The 22,481-nt window shown below is 43.4% G+C and overlaps 1 protein-coding gene across 1 annotated transcript in view; it reads left to right on the top strand.

Annotated features, from left to right (window-relative positions):
• Positions 1–22,101, top strand: part of LOC143808890 (uncharacterized) — a 65,905-nt gene extending 43,804 nt beyond the window's left edge. Inside the window, exons 4-7 of the mRNA XM_077292067.1 lie at positions 18,843–19,034; positions 19,134–19,298; positions 19,461–19,584; positions 20,059–22,101. Coding sequence (XP_077148182.1) covers positions 18,843–19,034; positions 19,134–19,298; positions 19,461–19,584; positions 20,059–21,428 — 1,851 coding nt within the window. The 3' untranslated portion in view covers positions 21,429–22,101. The remainder of the gene's footprint in view (positions 1–18,842; positions 19,035–19,133; positions 19,299–19,460; positions 19,585–20,058) is intronic.
• Positions 22,102–22,481: the final 380 nt, after the last annotated feature.

The raw sequence follows: 22,481 nt of genomic DNA on the forward strand, positions 1-22,481 counted from the left end.
AAGGGATAAAGAGCCATGCATACAAGGATAGGGATGGAGAGCTATGCATACCAGAATAGGGATGAGGAGCCGTGCATACCGGGATAGGGAAGAGGGGACAATGCATACCAGGCTTATACTCGAGTCCATAAGTTTTTACCATTTTTTTGTGGTAAAATTAGATGCCTCGGCTTATACTTGGGTTGGCTTATACTCAAGTATATACGGTAGTTTTTATTGTGTAAAGGTGTCAAAACATAAAAAAAAAAACATATAAATGAGGTATCGCTGTAATTGTTCTGACCCGAAGAATAAAGCTGCCTTATCAATTTTACCACACACGGAATGGCAAAAAACCCGACAACCAAACATAAAAACGCAATATAAATCTGGCATTGCTGTAATCGCACCGACCCGAAGAATAAAGTCACCTAATCGCGTATACCGCATGAGGAACGTCGTAAAAAATAAATTAAAACCAATTCTTCACCGGCTGTTGATTTTTTTTTTTTTCATTCTGCCTTCCAAAGATTGCTGTAAGGCTCGGCACACATTTATCCTGCGCTCTGCTCTGAGCGCTTGCATCAGGCTTTCTGTGAAAATCTCCAAAATATGTGATTCAGACGGAACCTGTTGTGGAAGATTTCCTACAATGAGGCAGATGGGGGCACTGTGGACGCTGTCTGACCTGTGATCCGGCGGTGTCCATCTTTTTAGGATTGCATAAACGTGCAGTCGGCCACGGTTTTGTGCTCTTCTGAAAAGGACACACTGCTGAACAGAGGCCAAATGGAGTCCAGAGTAACTATACTGCCTCATTATAGCAAATGGCTCTCTCAGGGGTTCATCTGAATCACGTCACTAAGATTAACATGGAAACCCCGATGTAAGTGCTCAGCGTAGAGCGCCGGATAACTGTGATCCCAATCGTTATGTAAAATGTTGTCAAAAATAATATATCCCTAAAATATAGCTATTATTAAGTTTAAGGTAACGTTACCCATAAATAAGGGTCATAAAAATGTATAACAGCACAGTCTTAACACAGAGGAAAGATAAGCTAGTGGGGGGCAATGTGAGCTCTCCCTTCCTTACCCTACCTCACCGCGGAGGTTGGCACCCTAAGTTCGACATGGAGCCCCCACTCAACGTCAGCTGTCCCTTATGACCCTGAAGGGAAGAACTAACAGAAACAACCAACACCAATAATAAAGTGCTATAATGCAATAAGGTGCAATACATTAGTCTGCATCGGTATTAACTCGGTTCTTTTCTGAGATGGTATAGCAGAGAATCTCAGAATTTAACTACTCAATGCCAACAAGTTAGTGACTTGACTTATGGCAAAAAATATTCTAGAACAAAATACAATAGTGGTTTGAGATAGTCAATGTCAGAAATAGACCATAAAAGGATCTATCCACATATCTTTTGATCCACCATTTGTAGACCATAGGTTCTTTATAAAGATATTAGATAAAGGTAAACCCCTCAAGATGTATACACTGACAAGCACTACATAGATTTCATAACAATCACATGACCCCACATTCTATCAAATCCACCATTTTTTGCTAATGGCTTCCCAATATTCAAGTGCACCCATTATGCCATATATCATAACTGATGCAGACAGTAAACAATGATTTGGCAGTGATCAACAAAGCATAATAAAAGATGTACTCATCAGATTAGAGATTCAGGGATGTTCATTTTTTCCTTCCACATTCCAAAAATTCCTGTGAAGCACCTGAAGGGTTAATAAACTTCTTGAATGTGTTTTTTGGCACCTTGAGGGGTGCAGTTTTTAGAATGGTGACACTTTTGGGTATCTTCTTTCATATGGACCCCTCCAAGTGACTTCAAATGTGAGGTGGTCCCTAAATCCTTATAACTTCCTAACAAAAAAAAAGTTGGTTCCAATATTGTGCTGTTGTAAAGTAGACATGTGGGAAATGTTACTTATTAAGTATTTTGTGTGACATATCTCTGTGATTTAAGGGCATGAAAATTCTAAGTTTAAAAGTTGTGCAATTTTCCAAATTTTCGTAAAATTTCATTTTTCTTTACAAATAAACGCAAGTTATATTGAAGAAATGTTACCACTAACGTGAAGTACAATATGTCATGAAAAAACAGTCTCACTCCTCCTGTCAGTGTATTGCCGGCGGCTGGGTAGAGCGGTCACATCTGCCGATGTGTCTGTTCTACACCTGAGATCGTCGTGGGACACTCGGATTACCTGGACTACGGTGGACAGGGAGTATATGTTGGTTTATTATTTTACATTATTTCTAGGAGACAGGGGCGTTGGGGATTTGGTGTGAGGTGAGTATAAAGGGTTTTTACTCTTCGCCACGACAGCACCCACTGGAGAGAGGGATCCTCCCCATAGGAACAGGAAACCTACAGAAAATAAAAGGGGGCGGTCTGCCTCTCCTCCTCAGTTGGCTTTCTGTTCCTACAGGAACCGCAGGATTCTCCTACAAGAAAAACATACCTGGGCCAGTGCAATGCCGCCTGTGCGGTGTCCGCGAGAACGGCAGGGGCTGCGGTCCAGAGGCAGCGTCAGGGGAGTTTGACGGCTCCCTCCTCGTCTGGTGGATGGAGTGATGACCGGGTTCGGGGAGGGCCGCCCGGTCTCAGTCAGGTGAGGCGCCGTCGGGTGTATGGAGCACATCTCTAACAGCCCCAGCGGCGGCCCAGGAATGGAGCAGGCCCCGACTGACATGACGGTCGTGCGGGGTGAAAACATCGCTCCGGGACGCTGCCCGGTGCGGGAAGCCGGGTCCGCGCATGCTCCGACCGACGCAGATGCTCCTTCCCCGGAAGTGAAGATGGGACTTCCGGGGCTCACAGGCTGAGGTACAAGCAGTGGGGGGAAGCGCTGATAGGCGCATGCGCAGTACACCACAGCTGCTGACCCGGAACTAAATGGAGGACTTCCAGGTCACAAACAAAAAAAAAAAAAAGTGTGTATTTCTCTATAAAAGCGCAGCATCGCTGGCAGTCGGCGATGCAATTATGTCATCCCCAGGCCAGATCACGAATCCTCCAGCAGAGGACTCGGCAGGCAGGGACCGCTCTGGCAGAGGTTCCACAGATGCCAGTCGCAAGAGTGACGCAGCGGACTCCAGATCCAGGACTGGACCTCGGCCTCCTGATCCGGTACCAATAGCTTCACTGGGTGAGTGTTTAAATTCTGCCTATTAAGCTGACATCCCTTTTCTCTCTCGTGAATTCCCCTTCTTTCAGGCCAAGAAAAAGCAAAAAATCAAAACATAAGCAGTGCGCCTTATGCAGTCAACCTCTCCCTGATTCTTACCCCAAGAAGCTATGTAAGGAATGCATCAGTGAGACCATGCAGGGGGCAGCGATGTCAGTTAGAGACATTCGTGCTATAATTAGAGAGGAGTTGCAAGCTATTGCCCATCCTAACACAGCCTCAGAGAGTAAAAGCAAAAAGAAAGTAGCGTCCAGCTCGGAATCCGATAATGACCGTGAAATAGCATCCTCTTCATCATCATCATCAGAAATTGAAGGGGGATCATGCTTCCCCTTGGATAGTGTGGATAACTTGGTGAGATCAGTAAGAAACACTATGGGATGTGAGGAGACAACAGGTGCTCAAACCACGCAGGACATAATGTTTGCGGGTTTGGCAGAGGGGAAAAGGCGAGCCTTCCCACTAATTCTTGCGGTTTGTGCATGAAAAGTTGGAAAGGGGACACGCAGTCGAAATCAAAGATCTGCGCCATCCCATGTGAAGGTGAGTTTCTCTTTGGGAAAACCCTAGATGACATACTCACCAAGGCAAAAGAAAGGAAAAAGGCTTTTCCTGATTCTTCTATTCCTGTCTATAGGAGAACATTTAAAAGAAGGACATTTGGTACAAGAAGACAAGCAGAAAGACCAACGAGATGGGCAACAAAGGAAGAGAAACAGAGGGGTACTATGTTTAGAGGACCTGGCTTCCGAAAGGAAAAAAGTACTAAAGTACCAGTCACCTCAGTAGGTGGTAGACTAAAATTATTCTTCTCACAGTAGGAAAAAAATAACAGCTAGTTCGTGGATATTGAGTATAATCAGGGAAGGAACAAAAATAGGATTCCTTCAGATTCCCCATGATTCATTTATTGTAACATCCCTTAATTCGCCAATACAACAAAAAGCCCTTGAAATAGAAATTCAAAACCGATTAACCAAAAGGGTCTTAGTTAAGGTTCCAGAAGGGCAAGAAGGTAGAGGATTTTACTCTCCCTTATTCCTAGTTCCCAAGCCCGATGGTTCATTTAGAACAGTCATAAATTTGAAAAAACTTTAATAAATTTATTCAAAACCATAAATTTAAAATTGAATCAATCAGATCCACCATTAAGCTTCATTTCCCAAATTGAATGATGGGGGGCATTGATCTAGAAGATGCATATTACCATCTCCCTATCCATGACAGATACCAAAGATTCCTCAGGGTCACAGTAACATTCGAAGGCGAAATCTGTCACTTCCAGTATACAGCCATGCCCTTTTGGCCTCTCCACAGCACCAAGAATCTTCACCAAAGTGATGTTGGAGGTGTGATGGCTTACCTTCGTCAAAAAGACACCTTAATTATCCCTTACCTTGATGACTTTTTAGTCGTCGGGAATTCGGCTGTCCAGTGTGCTAAACGTTTAGCTCACACTTCCTCATCTTTACAGAATCTAGGCTGGATCATCAACTTCAAGAAGTCCAGACTTATCCGACATTTCCTCCAGACGTTTTTAGGGTTCCATCTAGACTCCACAAGCCAAAAGTGTGTACTTCCTCTGGTAAAGGTACTGCTCATTAAAAACAAGGTTACAGCTGCAATGTACAAACCACAAATGTCTCTGAGAGAAGCAATGTCATTGTTAGGATCCCTTACCTCCTGTACCCCAGCAGTTCAGTGGGCACAATACCATACCCAGATACTGCAACATCAGATTCTCCGAGAGGAAAGACCGCTACTCGGTTACCTTGAGAAAAAAATAACCTTATCCCAGGAAGTCTTAACTTCTCTAATATGGTGGCTAGATAGTAGCCATTTGGCGGGTGATGTCCCGCGGGTAATAACACCATCCCATACTTTAACCACTGATGCTAGAAACATCTGTTATCCCTTTCTACACTTCACATCAGGGGAGAAAACAACCAACAAGCAAACTTCATAAGTCGATATACACTACGACAAGGGGAATGGTGCCTAAATCATCGTATCTTCAAAGAGATAGTATCTCTATGGGGTCATCCTCAAATAGACCTTTTTGCCACGAGGAAGAACAAACGAGTACGGAAATTTGGCTTCCTTATCCTTGGCAGATCATACAGACATTCTAGACGCTCTTCAAATTCCTTGGCGGTTCAATCTGGCATATGTCTTCCCTCCGATAATACTATTGCCACAAGTTATTTGGAAAATCAGAGAGAAGGAATCAAGTATAATATTAATAGCACCATTTTGGCCCACGAGACCATGGTTCTCGTGGCTTTAAACCATGTCGATATCAGACCCCTGGGTCCTCCCTTCAATCCCCAACCTAATCTATCAGGGACCTTTCTTCCACCCTCGGGTGGACAGCCTCCACTTGACGGCCTGGAACTTGAAAGGCAGATACTAAAATCAAGGGGGTTCTTGGAAGGATTAATTGGTACACTCCTGCAGAGCAGGAAAGTCTACCACAAAAATCTATACTAAAATATCAAAAATCTACACTAAAATATGGAGGAAATTCCAACAGTTCCATACAACTTCTGATCCTACAGATAGGGCCCATCTTAGAATTCTTACAATAGGGAAAATAATTAGGTTTATCTGTAAATACATTAAAAGTCCATGTGTCTGCACTAGGGGCCCTCTATGGCCATAATGTTGCAGGGAATAAATGGGTGTCCCGATTCATCACAGCTTGTGAACGGATCAGTCCCGTTAACATACCCAGAATTCCTCCCTGGGATTTAAACTTGGTCCTAGACTCTAACAGAACCTACTTTTGAGCCAATAGATACAGCATCCCCAAAACACCTATCACTCAAAACTGCCCTCTTAGTAGCACTAACATCTGCTAGGAGAGCTAGTGACATTCAAGCTTTGTCTATAGATCCACCTTTCCTACTGATGTTTCAGGACAGACTGATTTTAAAACCAGACTCCTCATACCTTCCTAAGGTGGCGGGAAAATTTCATAGGCCACAAGAAATACTTCTACCCACCTTCTTTAAGGACCTCTCCACTCCTGAGGAACTGAAGTTTCACACCCTGGATGTCAGGAGAATAGTATTAAAATATATTGAAAGGACTAGGAGTTGGAGGCAGTGTAGGGCTCTGTTCACATCCTTCCAGGGACACAAGAAGGGGTATAGAATCACGAGGGGCACCCTATCCCGGTGGATTAGGGACGCTATCCAGCTGGCTTACTCCGCAAGAAATGAAAATCCTCTGGAGGGCATTAAAGCACATTCTACTAGAGCAATGGCATCTTCCTGGGCGGAAAGGGGAATGTTCCAATTAAAGACATATGTAAGGCGGCAACGTGGTCAGCTCTTTCTACCTTCTATAATCACTATAGGCTTGATCTCTCGTCAGCTTCCGACCTGGACTTTGGCCGGACTGTCCTCAGCACGGTGGTCTCCCCTCCCCCCTAGGTGATGGTGTCTAGAAATCTCTCCAGTGGGTGCTGTCGTGACAAAGAGTAAAAAGCCGGATTACTTACCGGTAATGCTCTTTTGGTGAGTCCACGAGAGCACCCAGTCACGTCCCTCCCTGAAATTAATACAGCACCTACTAATAGGGTACTTTCTTCTTAAATATAGAGTAAATAAGCTTAAACATAAAATAATATTTTGCCTAATACTTGGCGGTTCTCCTGGTACTCTGAAATCCAACTGAGGTGAGGCGGACCGCCCCCTTTTGTTTTCTGTCGGTTTCGTGTTCCTATGGGGCGGATCCCTCTCTCCAGTGGGTGCTGTCATGGACTCACTAGAAGAGCATTACCGGTAAGTAATCCGGCTTTTTATTTTTATGTGAATATGTATGTAATTTTACTTTTTTTCTTTTTTTCTTTCTTTCTTTTTTTTTAAACTGTGTGCAGAGATTTTGCCAGCACATCCGCAGCAAATCTGCAAACCTTTTTACTAGGGTTGAGCGACCTTTACTTTTATAGGATCGGGTCGGGTTTCACGAAACCCGACTTTTTCAAAAGTCGGGTCGAGTGAAATCGGCCGATCCTATAAAAAAGTCGGGGTCGGCCGAAACTCGAAACCCAATGCAGTGCATTGGGTTTCCAATGGTTCCCAGGGTCTGAAGGAGCGGAAACTCTCCTTCAGGCCCTGGGATCCATATTTAAGTGTAAAATAAAGAATTAAAATAAAAAAATATCGCTATACTTACACTCTGACGGGCCCTGGTACTAACCGGGAACCTTCCTTCCTTAGAATCAGCCTTCCAAGACCTGCGGTGACGTCGCGGCTTGTGATTGGTCGCGCGGCCCCCATGTGACCGCTCGCGCGACCAATCACAAGCCGCGACGTCTCCGTGACGTCACCGAAGGCCCTGGAAGGGCTGATTCTTAGGAAGGAAGGCTGCCGGAACAAAGCCGAGGGTGAGTATATTCCTATTAGGTATATACTCACCCTCGGACACGCCCTGCTTCTTTCCGACAGCCTTCCTTCCTAAGAATCAGCCCTTCTAGGGCCTTCGGTGACGTCGCGGCTTGTGATTGGTCGCGCGAGCGGTCACATGGGGGCCGCGCGACCAATCACAAGCCGCGACGTCACCGCAAGGCCCTGGAAGGCTGATTCTAAGGAAGGAAGGTTCCCGGTTAGTACCAGGGCCCGTCAGAGGGTAAGTATGGCGATATTTTTTATTTTAATTCTTTATTTTACACTTAAATCTGAAGTCCGATACCAATTCCCGATATCTTAAACATATCGGGAATCGGTATCGGAATTCCGATTCCAGATTCAGAAGATCGCCGACTTCATGGCCGACCCCACACAGGGGTTGGGTCGGGTTTCATGAAACCCGACTTTGCCAAAAGTCGGCGACTTCGGAAAATTGCCGACCCGTTTCGCTCAACCCTACTTTTTACACATTCGGTTTTGCTGTGAATTTGACTGACTCAATGGAAGTCAATGGGTGCAGAAACACTGCAGATCCACAAAAAGAATTGACATGCTGCGGAAAATAAAACACTGAGAATAAGGATGGAAATTTCCGCAGCATGTGCACACCAATTCAGGAATGCCATTGATTAACATTGCTTTAATAATCCAGTGCGGATTTATAGCATTTCCGCGAGGAAAAAATGCTGCAACATGTGCACATAGCCTTAAACTACCTAAACTCACAGTAGAGCAGCAAATGAATCTCTATAAACCATTCACCTTGGGTGAGGTCCGATCCCCTTTGGCAAAGTCCTAAGGGAAGAAAAAAAAAAAACACCATAAGAGGAAAAATCTCCATTATTCTAGACAAAAAAACACCAGTACACAGGCAGAGATGCTTACCTGTCCAGGGCCTCCAATTGCACTAACCAAAGTCCTAAGGGAAAAGCTCCCGGGCCTGATTGCCTCCCCATTGTATACTATAGGACTTTTTCCAAGACTCTTGAACCACATTTTCTAAAAATGAATAATGAAGTGCTCCAAGGCAACCCTGTCCCCCCTCAAACTTTGGAAGCCCACATCTCTCTTGTTGTACATAAGGAAGGCAAAGACCCGGAGTACTGCAGTGGTAGTTGCAGACCGATTTCCCTACTAAACGTAGACCTTAAAACTTATGCTAGTATGCTTGCAAAACGCATTGCGGATCTCTTGCCAGATTTGATATCACCGGCTGAGACCGGCTTCATTAAGGGAAGAGAGGGTAAGGAGAATGCTTGGCGAGACCTTCACTTGATACAATATCCACCACAATCTCCCATTGGTGCTTCTAGGCACTGATGCAGAGAAAGCATTTGACAGAGTGGACTGGACCTTTCTACAAGAAACTCCTTAATTCTTTTCATTTTCCCCTCTACTGACAGCTGCTATATTGCAGATGTACTCTCATCCCTTGGCCAAAATTAAACTTGATAACTCCCCCACTAAGTCATTTGCTATAGGTAATGGAACAAGATATGGCTGCCCCCTGTCGCCACGGTTATTTATAATGGTGATGGAACCCCTGAATAAATCCATTAATGCATGCCAAGACATAATGGGCGTAAACATACAAGACATTCACCATAAAACTATGGCCTTTGCCGAAGACCTTCTAGCTACAATGACACCCCCATATATTGGAGAAATATGGCTCTCTATCTAATTTCAAAATAAACTTATCCAAATCTGAAGCCATTGGAATAAACATACCTACTAGCACTTTAGAATGCCTTAAATCTCCGTTCCCTTTCCATTGGCCAGGTAAATATGTAAAGTCTCTAGGCATTAAGATCAGTACGTCTTATAAGGAGCTATTCAATCTAAACTGCAAACTGCTCCTTACTTTAATCGTAGATCATACAATAAAAAGGAGGGCCCCATATCTTTCTTTGATGAGCAGAAAAAACCTAATTAGAAGTATTCTTCTGCCCAAACTCATCTACCTAGTCCAGATGCTACCTGTTACGTTACCTTTACCTTAATCATTCTTAACCCAGCTCAACTCTTCCTTTTTTTTTTTTTAACTACATTTGGAATATGCACTGTCCACAGCTTAATTCACACACTGTCATTCCCGAAGAAGCATGGCGGTATGGGAGCCCCTAATATTCATAACTATTACCTTGCCGCCATATTATCAAGAACCATCGAGTGGGTCAGGAAACCAAAGGAGAAACCCTGGCTCTCCATAGAAGAACGTATGTCTCCCATACAATTGCGATCAATTATCCTCTCCACCCGCTCCAGCACATAAGACTACGTTCCACCATCTGTTCACTCGCACAGCAGTTAAATGGTGGAGATCCATAGCACCCTACCTATCCCCGACCCCCTCTCCACTATCTCGAGTATCGGATATTATGGCCCTAAACTCAGAGGAATCCGTGACCACTGATACATCACCTTTAATAGACAATTTATATGATGAAGGCACTTTCATATCCTTCCAAGAGTTGAAGGTGTTTCCTACAATGTCCAACTACACTTTCATCCACTATGAGTCTCTAAAGAGGACAATACGCCAAATCATGTCCAATGGAGACCCCATAAGACCGCTCACCATTCAGGAAGCCATATGCTCGCAGACCAAAACTCCAAAAAAAAGTATTCTCTACCCTTTATAATAATAGAGATGCCTCTCCGAAAAGAGCATTCTTGCTGAAAGGACTTGGGCGATTCTTACTGAACTCCAAATTCAACACATACACAAGTTTTCATATGGCCCTTCACAATGTGTTAAGGCCCAAGAAAACAGCTACAAATAATTACCCATTGGTACACGACTCCTCTCCAAACATATAAATGGTTCCCTTCCACCTCAGTTGTGTGCTGGAGACGCGGAAGAGATAGGGCTTCATAACTACACGTTTGGTGGTCCTGTCAGATTGTACAAGAATTTGGGGATATTGTGTCCCAAACTTTGACTGAAGTATTACACACAGTTAGTTCCAACTCCTGAACATATTTTTCTAAATTTCCTGCTGGTTCCAGATAAAAAATATCTATCAAAACTTGAACAATTCATTATAACAGCAGACCAGCTTCTTATACCTCCATTTATGGCGCACATCTAATATTCCAAGTAAAAATCAACTGATTCTTAACCCCTTCCTGACCTCGGAGGGGATAGTATGTCCAACGTCAGAACCCCCGCTGTGAGGTGGGCTCAAGCGGTGCGCCCACCTCAAAGCCGTGACATGTCAGCTGTTTTCAACAGCTGATGTGCCCGCAATAGGCGCGGGTGGAATCGCGATCCGCCCGCACCTATTAATCCGTTAAATGCCACTGTCAAACGCTGACAACGACATTTAACAAGCGCTTCTGGCCATTGGGCCGTCACATGATCGGGGGTCAACAGTGAGTCGGCATGACAACCAGAGGTCTCCTTGAGACCGCTATGGTTGTTGATGCCAGATTTCTATGAGCGCCACCCTAACCCTACACATATTTGGTATCGCCGTTCATAATCGCCCAATCTATCAATATAAAAAAAGATTAACCTGGTCCCTAAACGGCGTAGCGAGAAAAGAAATTGAAATGCCAGAATTAAGTTTTTTTTGGTCGCCGTGACATTGTATTAAAATGCAATAATAGGCGATCAAAAGAACGTATCTGCACCAAAATGGTATCATTAAAAACGCCAGCTCGGCACACAAAAACTAAGCCCTCACCCAACCCGAGATCACGAAAAATGGAGACGCTACGGGTATCGGAAAATGGCGCAATTTTTTTTTTTTTTAGCAAAGTTTGGAATTGTTTTTCACCACTTAGATAAAAAAGAACCTAGACATGTTTGGTGGCTGTGAACTCGTAATGACCTGGCGAATCATAATGGCAGGTTAGTTTTAGCATTTAGTGAACCTAGGAAAAAAGCCAAACAAAAAACAAGTATGGGATTGCATTTTTTATTTTTGTTTTGCAATTTCATCGCACTTGGAATATTTTTCCTGTTTTTGGGTACACGACATGGTAAAACCAATGGTGTCGTTCAAAAGTACAACTCTTCCCGCAATAAACAAGCCCTCACATCACCATATTGATGGAAAAATAAAAAAGTTATGGCTCTGGGAAGGAGGGGAGTGGAAAATCAAAACGCAAAACCAAAAAAAGCTGGGGTCATGAAGGGGTTAAAATTGATCAACTATGCCATATTGAAGAATTGGCAGCACTCTCTCTACGCAAAACCTTTCCTCCTTCTTGCGTGTCTGGAGTCCATGGATATCTTATGGGAATTCCGCAAAATCTTTATCCTTCTCTTCCTAAGACCACACTTATAGACAAGAGATATATCCTAGTACTACCAATAGCCGTGTACCCCCATCTGTAAAATACGAGTTAATCAACTCAATACCGTTTCCCCACCAATGCCTTTAATTACTTTGGAACAGTAAAATTTGAAATTAAAGACACATTGTTCCAACTTTTGTTGATCAAAAAATCCAAGAATCGTACATGTAAGGCAGTATTGATGCAATGATTACATGTAACCTCCATCTTATTGGTGATTTGTCTACTTCCCTTTTTTTTTAATGTACAATACTGAGGTGAACTGGATGTTGTTACCAATTGTATCGCTTCATTTGCTTTACAATTTCCTGACATTTACCTATTGCTTCTTAATAAATAAAACGTTGAAAGCAAAACAGACCCCTTTAAATTGTTCACTCTTTGTTTCATTGCAGCCGTTTGATAAATTCATAAAAGTTCATTTTTCCTCATTAATGTACACTCTGCACCCCAACTTGACTGAACAAAAACAGAAATGCAGTAATTTTAGCAAATTTATTAAAGAAAAACTGAAATATCCCATGGTCATAAGTCTTCAGCCCCTTGGCTCAGTATTGAGTAGAAGCACCTTTTGAGCTAGTACAGCCATGAGTCGTCTTGGGAATAATGCAACAAGTTTTTCACACCTGGAATTGGGGGTCCTCGGCCATTCTTCCTTGCAGATCCTCTCCAGTTCCGTCAGGTTGGATGGTGAACGTTGGTGGACGCCATTTTCAGGTCTCTCCAGACATGCTCCATTGGGTTTAGGTCAGGGCTCTGGCTGGGCTGGTCAGGAATGGTCACAGAGTTGTTCTGAAGCCACTCCTTTATTTTAGCTGTGTGCTTACGATCATTGTCTTGTTGGAAGATGAACCTTTGGCCAAATCTGAGGTCCAGAGCACTCTGGAAGAGGTTTTCATCCAGGATCTCTCTGTAATTGGCCGCATTCATGTTTCCTTCAATGACAACCAGTCGTCCTGTCCCTGCAGCTGAGAAACACCCCTATAGCATGATGCTGCCACCACCATGCTTCACTGTGGGGATTGTATTGGGAAGGTGATGAGCAGTGCCTGGTTTTCTCCACACATACCGCTTAGAGTTATCACCAAAAAGGTCTATCTTCATCTCATCAGACCAGAGAATCTTATTTCTCATAGTCTGGGAGTCCTTCATGTGTTTTTTAGCAAACTCTACGTGGGCTTTCATATGTCTTGCACTGAGGAGAGGTTTTTGTTGGGTCACTCTGCCATAAAGGCCCGACTGGTGGAGGGCTGCAGTGATAGTTGACTTTGTGGAACTTTGTCCACAGAAAAATCGATGAATCCAGCAGGAATGTAATAAAATCAGTGAATTTATTTCATTTTTTTTAAAAAAGGAAAGAGTTATATCCTATGGTACACCACTTGTAAATAAGTTATAATTTCTTACAGCATTATACACATATGACAGCATTGTTCCAAAAGAACACCGCCATATGTGTATAATGCTGTAAGAAATTATAACTTATTTACAAGTGGTGTACCATAGGATATAACCCTTTCCTTTTTTTAAAGAATGAAGAAATTCACTGATTTTATTATATTCCTGCTGGATTCATCGATTTTTATTTTTTTTATTTTTTCTGTGGACTGAGTGCTCAACTTTTCCGTGCAAGAACAGATGTGGAAAAGCCGATATTCAGGTGAGCTGACTATCTTTTGTTTTTTTTTGTGGAGCTTTCTCCCATCTCCCTACTAATTCCCATGTGTTGGGTAGTCACCTGGGGGCAGATAAGACCAAGGAGCGCATTCTGCCGAGATTTTACTGGCCTGGGTGTTACAGAGAAATCCTGAACTACTGTTATTCTTGCCCCACTTGCTAGCTGACCTCCCCAATAGCTCACTTCCACAGTCCTCTGGTACCATTGCCCATCATCGAGGTGCCATTCGAGTGGATAGCGATGGACCTGGTGGGACCCCTGGTAAAGTCTGCAAGAGGACATCAATACATACTGGTGGTCCTGGATTATGCTACCCGGTACCCAGAGGCGGTACCCTTAAGAAGTGCCTCTGCTAAATGAAGATGGATTGCCCCCATGTAGGGCAAGGGGTACTCTGTACCGGGTCCTGCGACTCACAGGGAGATGTCACTGTGGCTGACCCGGCCCGTGGCCCTGGGATGTCTGTGTAAAAGGGAAAGGTCTTTAAAGGGGAAATGTTCGTGACGCCACCTGTGGTATTCGGTCAGGGTGACCGGCGCTGCTTAAGGCGTCCGCTGGGGTGATGTTATGGCAGCTAGATGGTATACTTTCCCACAGGTGAAGTGTATCCCCAGGGCTTACCGGTGTGTAGATGGTGGATGGTGAGAGGCGCAGTGAAGAACGAGGACACAAGGTTGCAGTCTCTTTACCTTTACTGAAGATATCAGCAACCACAGTCCAGAGCACCAGACCACAGGGCAGGCAGAGTCAGGCTGGTTTGGAGGCAAGTCCAGAGTCCCCTTGTCCAGGTGGAAATCAATAGCCTTCCTCTAGCGCTGCAGTGTTGTAGTCCTTTACTGCTAAGCTTCTCATAAGGTCCTCACAACTGTTGTAGATGTTATCGGTGTTATGTCTCTCTCTGTCCCCCGGATAGGATAGGACAAACCCGTATGACCGGTGGCTTGAGGCGGTTTATAGGGACTCTCATGCCCCAGCCTCTAAGGGGTGCCACCTTGCCTCCTGGGTATAGGGCGGACAGGTAACGTGAAATTAGCTGTCCTGCTGGTCTCTGGAGCAAGGCATAAAGGATCGTTGCTCCCTCGGTGTTCCGGCTACTTGGGTTCTGCGCCTCAGAAGGAGGCAGCCTGTGTAGGGCTGGTCCCCCCTCTGGTATCCACTCCTTTGCTACGACTTCTTTGCACGCTCGCTGCAATACAGTTCTTCTTCGATGTCTCTTTCTGAGAGCTGTAGCTCTGAGGGCATGAACACCTCTGTATCCTTCTCTCTCGATCTCTGACAGGATCCCACCCCTGCCAGGGACCAACTACCTGAGCGAAGCTCAGCCAGCAACTAACTAACTTTCCCTACAGGTCACCAGTTTTACCTAAGTGTGGGGAGTGACCTAATAAATAGGAGCAGAGCTCCCCCTGGTAGCCTGGAGTGTGAAATGTGTTGCATGTTTGTGATACCTGGATTTAGTTGTCCTTCTTTGCCTCCAAACGTAACACCACTCTCCCCTAGAGGAAAATGATATTGCTGCAACGACCAGGACCCTGGGGCGCTGCATATCTCTAAGGAGCTGATCCATATCTTCTCTAGAACCAAGCTACCGAAGGAGATACAGAAGGACCAAGGAACCCCCTTCATGTCGAAGGTCATGAGGGAGTTGTGCAAGACCCTGCAAAACCCCCAGCTCAGAACCTCAGTGTACCATCCCCAGACTGATGGACTGGTGGAGAGGTCTAACAAAACCTTGAAGGCTATGCTGAAGAAAGCAGTGGAGAAGGACGGCCAAGACTGGGACTGTCTGCTTCCGTACCTGTTCTCCATCAGGGAAGTTCCCCAACCTTCCACCAGCTGTTCCCCATTTGAACTGCTCTATGGATGGCACCATCTAGGGCTCCTGGATGTGGCAAATGAATCCTGGAATGCTGAAACCACCCTCTATAGAAGCATGGTAGAACAGGTCACCCAGATGCAAGAGAGGATTGCCAACGTGATGCCCATTGTGAAGGAGCAGCTCCTCAAGGCCCAGGGAGCCCAGTCCAGGGTGTATAATAGGCCAGCCAGGGTAAGACAGTTCAACTCAGGGGATCGATTACTTGTGCTGGTAGCCACGATGGAGACCAAATTTCTGGCCAAGTGGCAGGGTCCCTGTTAGGTGGTGGAGAAAGTTGGTAAAATCCACCAACCAGGGAAGCCCTACCAGGTATGCCACGTGAACCTTATCAAGCCATGGCAGGAAAGAGAACCCGTGGAAGCTCCTTCTCTGATGGTAAAGTCTGATGTCGGTGCGGAAGATGTTAAGGTGGCAGACACCTTGTCTCGCTTGCAGAAGCAGCAGTGCTGAGAGTTGCTACAGCGCAACAGAGACCTGTTCCAGGATGTACGAAGGTCATAGAGCATGAAGTCCTGATGGAGCCTCATGTCTGGGTCAACTCAAAGCCATTCCGGATTCCCGAAGCATCTCCAGGGAGGTGAAGCAAATGCTGAGCTTGGGAGTCATCGAGGAATCCAAGAATGGCTGGTCCATCCCAATAGTCCTAGTGCCAAAACCAGATCGGGAATGGCGATTCTGCAATGACTATCGGAAGCTGAACAAGATTTCTAAGATCGATGCCCCAGGTCGATGAATTAATTGAAAGGCTAGGCTAGGGCCAGCGCGGTATGTCGCTAACCTTGACCTCACAGAAGGGTATTGGCAAATTCCCATGTCCCAGGGCGCCAAAGAAAAGACTGTGTTCTCAACACCAGATACAAAAGGATGCCTTTTGGGTTGCAAGGTGCTCCAGCAACGTTCCAGAGAGCCATGGACTGGATCTTAGCTTCCCACAAGAGGTATGCAGCTGCCTACCTAGACGATATTGTAATCTTGAGCCAGGATTGGGGAAGCCATCTGAGCAAGGTCCATGCGGTATTGGATGCTCTACGGAAGGCAGGGTTTTCTATAAACACGAAGAAGTGTGCCTTGGGTATGGAGGAAGCGAGATACTTGGGCTATGTTGTAGGCAGGGGCGAAATAAAGCCCCAGATAAATAAAGTAACATGCTCAGACACGGCAGTGTTAGCACCGGCAGCTGTACCACCACCGGTTGCCTGTTGCGTTATGCCTTATTGACTGGCCATACTTCCAATGCATCTCTTTGGGGTATAACAGCACGTGTTCCCTGCACAGCGCGACTATGTGACCAAGGCCACTAAACTGGCCGAAACATTTTGCTTGTCACTACAAATCACTTGTTGCAAATAAATTTACACTATTAAGCATAAAGCTTCATCTTGACGAGTGCAGTATTTTTCTGAATCAATCTCTGAAAGTGTCTTCCATTCTAGCCCTGCTGGTGTTCGCACATCTTTGGAACAAGCTCAGCTTTGCCACATAGTTGGCTGCATTTTCCTCCACATTTTGCCCTTCATTACAGTAAGGTTTATACTTCCTGCTACAATATACACAAATGCGGGACAACTGTTTTGTTAGCAAGACCAAATTTTATAATCAGCCAATGTGTTTTCGTTGCATGCCTCCCTCTGTGAGTAATAATTCCTGGAAGGATTTTCTTGTTTGCTCAATGTCTCCAGAAGCTTGGAATGGGTCATGGAACGTTCAATTTTACCCTAAAGACCAAATGGTGTGCCATCTATTATAGTCACAGCTGTGTGTCCAGGGCTCACATTGGTGCCATATTGGATATATTTATGAACACATAAAAACTAGTGCAATAAATTTGAGGTGTGTTCCTTTAGAACATACAAAAAAGAATCATAAACAGACTGAAAAAAAATGAAAATTGTAAATTTTCAAACTTGTGTAAAAAATGGTGATATCGCACTACTCACTACTTCCCTAGATAGATTAGAGGGTACAATTTATAAAAAAAGACATTTATGGGGGATTTCTGTTGCTCTTGAACTACACAGGCTCTGCAAATATGACAATCTATTTCAAATAAAGCCAAATTTGTCACATTGTGCCCCTTCCTGTCCGAGCCTGCTGTTTGTCCAAACAGAACTTTTTGACTACATATGGGATATTGCCGCACTCATAAGAAAGTGGGTAACAAACTGTGGGGTCCACTTTTTGGTGTAATCTCTAGCAAAAGTGAGAAGTTCACGTCTAAAACAAGATTTTTGTGAAAAAACGAACTTTTTCAATATGGCGACCTAATGTTATCAAATTCTGTGTCATACCTGTGGGTTCAAATTGCTCAATATACCCCTGGATAAAATCTTTGTGGGGTGTAGTATCCAAAATGGGGTCAGTTGTGGGGGGTTTCTGCTGTTTAGGCACATATTCAAACCCGACATGGCATCTCACAATTTTGAGATTAAAAAGTCAAACGGCGCTCCTTCCCTTCCGAGCTCTGCCGTGCACTCACAGTTTACCCCCACATATGGGGTATCGACGTTTTTAGGAGAAATTGCACAACAAATTTTGTGGTTCATTTTCTCTTTTTACTCTAGTGAAAAAAAAAATTGGGTTCTGAAGTAAAATGTTTGTGAAAAAAAGTTAAATGTTCATTTTTTTCCTTCCACATTGCTTTAGTTCCTGTGAAGCACGTAAAGGATTAATAAACTTCTTGAATGTGGCTTTGAGCACCTTGAAGGGTGCAGTTTTTAGAATAGTGTCACTTTGGGGGGTCAATATAACAGAAAATACCCAAAACTCACTTCAAATGTGAGGTGGTCCCTAAAAAAAAAAATGGTTTTGTAAATTTTGTTGGAAAAATTAGAAATCGCTGGTCAACTTTTAATCCTTATAACTTCCTAACAAAAGAAAATTGTTTTCAGAATTGTGCTGATGTAAAGTAGACATGTGGGAAATGTTATTTATTAACTATTTTGTGCAATATGATGCTCTGATTTAGGGGGATAAAAATTAAAAGTTTGAAAATTGCAACATTTTCAAAATTTTCGACATATTTCCGTTTTTTTCATAAGTAAACGCAAGTAATATCAAAGAAATTTAATGACTATCATGAAGTACAATATGACATTAAAAAACAATCACAGAATCACTGGGATCCGTTAAAGCGTTCCGGAGTTATAACCTCATAAAGTGACAATGGTCAGAATTGTAAAAATTGGCCTGATCATTAAGCTGCAAATTGGCTCTGTCACTAAGGGGTTAATTATCCTGAAAGTCTCCACTTCGATTACATCTCAGTTGTTTCGTTTACATCCAAACTACTTGCAGAGCTGAAATCACGAGGATTCCTCAGTGGCCTATGATTTCTGCACCTAACTGTATGTTTGTCAGGTTCCTGTCAGGTGTCAGGATGCCGCTGTCTATTTCTCCATGGAGGAGTGGGCGTACATGGAAGGACAGAAGGATCAGTACCAGGACGTCAGGATGAAAAATGACCCAACGAGGAGCGACCAGGACGAAAGCAACATGACTGCAAGAATATTACTCCTCGCCCTGGAGATAATCGACTTGTTAAAGGGAAAGGTGAGAGTCTCTCATGAGATCACTCTGATCTCTACTAATATAACAGGACTTAAAAGATGGATAGAATCTGTGATGATCGGCGTCTGTCACTGTACACAGGAGCACACGGTGGTGAAGAAGACGTCCGGTGACCGTGTGACCCCCTGTATGTCCGGAGGACGGAGCAAGATCCAGAGCCCCATCACAGAACCCCTGCACTCCCCGACACCTGAGAAGAAGGTCCTAGAACTGGTCAACAAGATCACTGAGCTGCTGACCGGAGAGGTGACTGCTGGGAGATGACACTGGGGGATTCTGGGTGATGAGCGGAGAGGAGACTGCTGGGAGATTACACTGGGGGATTCTGGGTGATGAGAGGAGACTGCTGGGAGATTATATAGTATACACTGGAGGATTCTGGGTGATGTTGGTCTCATTGGTTGTCAGGTTGCTCTCAGGTGTCAGGACGTCGCTCTCTATTTCTCCATGGAGGAGTGGGATTATGTAGAAGGACACTGGGATCAATATAAGGACGTTGTGGTGGAGGAGCACCGGCCTCTTGTATCACCAGGTAAGAGAAGACCTCAGTCATTTCTTTATGGCTGTTTCCATGGTCGGGACTGTCAGATATAATATTGCCTCGCTGCTGTCCCAGGCCGTACATACTTGTGTCTGTAATTATCGTTAGTGTAATTGTTATTGGTGTAACATGATTTTGCCTGTGTCTGAATGTGCACTGATGATCATGGAAGAACAGCAAGTCTGCTGTAGGACGTGGTCTGGAAGTCCCGGGGTCTCCTTTGTGCTACCCCTGATGATTGAGTACTTCTCAAACACAGTTACTGGGGAAGCTGAAACTATTGGAGGATTCCAGATTCTGCATCTTCTGTTTCCCGGTGATTGGGGGATTTCCCGTAATGTGCATTGAATTCCTTAACATTTCTTCTACATTCTCCATCCTAGATCAGAGGTGGGACATGGATGGGCCTTTACGTTTAAAGTTGTGATTTAAAAAAATAATGAAATCTGTTTTTATTTCTAACAGAAAGTGCAAGTGATCGTCCTGGAGAAAATGTTGTGTTATCTCTAGAGTGTAAAGTAAAAGAAGAAGTTATCATGTGTCAGTCTTCAAGAGAAAACCTCATTACCCTTAATGTACATCGAGAACATCTTGTTAAATATAAGAGAAGTCACACAAGAGAGAAGCTTTATTCATGTTCCGAATGTGGGAAGCGTTTTAAAAACAAACCAAATCTGGTTTTACATGAGAAAAGACACAACATTAAGATGCCGTATTTATGTTCAGAATGTGGGAAATATTTTTCTGACAAACGTCTTCTTGTTAGTCATCAGATAATTCATAGAAGAGAAAGGCCATTTGCATGTTCAAAATGTGGGAAATGTTTTATTCTAAAATCATATCTTGTTAAACATGAGAAAATTCACACTGGAGAGAAGCCGTATTCCTGTTCAGAATGTGGGAAACATTTTTTACGAAAATCAAATCTTAATAAGCATAAGCGTGTTCACATGAAAGATAAACCAAATCTGGTTTTACATGAGAAAAGACACAAAATTAAGATGCCATTGTTATGTTCAGAATGTGGGAAATATTTTTCTGACAAACTTCTTCTTGTTAGACATCAGAGAATTCATAAAAGAGAAAGGCCATTTTCATGTTCAGAATGTGGAAAGTGTTTTACTAAAAAATCCCATCTTGTTACACATAACAGAATTCACACAGGAGAGAAGCCGTATTCATGTTCAGTATGTCAGAAAAGTTTTACTCAAATATCAACTCTTATTAAGCATGAGAAAATTCATACAGGAGAGAAGCCGTATTCATGTTCAGAATGTGGGAAATGTTTTAAAGAAAAATCAAATATTATTGCTCATATGATTATTCACACAGGAGAGAAGCCGTATTCATGTTCAAAGTGTCAAAAAGTTTTTAGCTGTAAATCAAGTCTTACTGCACATGTGAGAATTCACACAGGAAATGCGTATACATGTTCAGAATGTGGAAAATTCTTTATAAGTAAATTCAATCTTATGACTCATATGAAAATGCACACAGAAGAAAAGCCATATTCATGCTCAGAATGTGGAAAATGTTTTAATACTGAAGCCCTGCTAAGTTCTCATCAAAAAGATCACACTGGAGAGAATCCAGTTACATGTAGCGAATGTGGGATCTCTTTTATATATGAATCAAGTCTTCTCAGGCATAAGAAAATTCATGTTCAGAGTGTGGAAAATGTTTGTTTAAAAGAATCCTTTCAGATGAAACATCAGAGAAGTTACACAGTAGAGAAGCCGTACTCATGCTCCGAATGTGGAAAATGCTTTATTAGCAAAGACAAACTTCATAGTCATCAGAGAAGTCGCACACAGGGGGGGAGCTGTTTAATATGAAACATTTTTACATATATTTATAGCATTTTTCCAAGTTTTACAAAGAGTTTATACATTTTTTTTTTATTTTCTATTAAAAATGTTGTGTAGACATTACATTGGTTGACCACTAAGGAAGCCCATTCTTAATTTGAATTTTTGCCCCATTACCATTAAAATAATAAGCATTACAGTGATGTGAAAATTGTTTGCCCCTAAACCTAATAGCTGGTTGGGCCACCCTTAGCACCAACAACTGCAATCAAGCGTCTGTGATAACTGGCAATTAATCTTTTACATTGCTCTGCAGGAATGGCCACTCATCTTTGCAGAATCGTTGTAATTCATCTACATTGGAGGGTTTCCGAGCAAGAATGGCTTTTAAACCCCTTCATGACCTTGGGATTTTCCGTTTTTCCGTGTTCGTTTTTCGCTCCCCTCCTTCCCAGAGCCATAACTTTTTTTTATTTTTCCGTCAATTTGGCCATGTGAGGGCTTATTTTTTGCGGGATGAGTTGTACTTTTTGTGTAAATCAAGTTTGAGTGAAGTCATTTTTACAAAAACCATTGGAGTATGATAATAGCAAATGGATACAACTTGAAATGACATTTGAATTATCAACACTGTAACCAAGAGAGAATGTAATAAACATTACTCTATATTCCCACACCATGACTCTGTTGTCTTCTTATAGAAAGGAGTTATGCTAGTAGCACTTTAAAGAGAACCATAGATCAGTGCGTTAATTCTAGAGCGGGCACCCAAAGACACCCACCCCTCAACCATGTACTAGGTTGTATCCAATGGTGATGGAATATGTTTATAGTCATAGTCATAGTGTGGTTCTATATCTCCGGAACCCAAATTAACAGCCAGGCTCAGATATATTACCGGAGTAAGTTATCCAAATTAATTCCTAAACATAGCCTTAACACCTTTATAACCAAAACAACAATTAACGGACAAGGAGAAGAAAGTGGGGAGAGACAGAGAAAAGAAGAGACAAGAGGGGGGAGGGTGGGGGGGAACCAGTCTCCTCCGTCCCATCCAACTCAACCTGGAGTCGATGTTAA

The sequence above is a fragment of the Ranitomeya variabilis genome, chromosome 2, assembly GCF_051348905.1.
Source record: "Ranitomeya variabilis isolate aRanVar5 chromosome 2, aRanVar5.hap1, whole genome shotgun sequence".
Lineage (NCBI taxonomy): Eukaryota > Metazoa > Chordata > Amphibia > Anura > Dendrobatidae > Ranitomeya > Ranitomeya variabilis.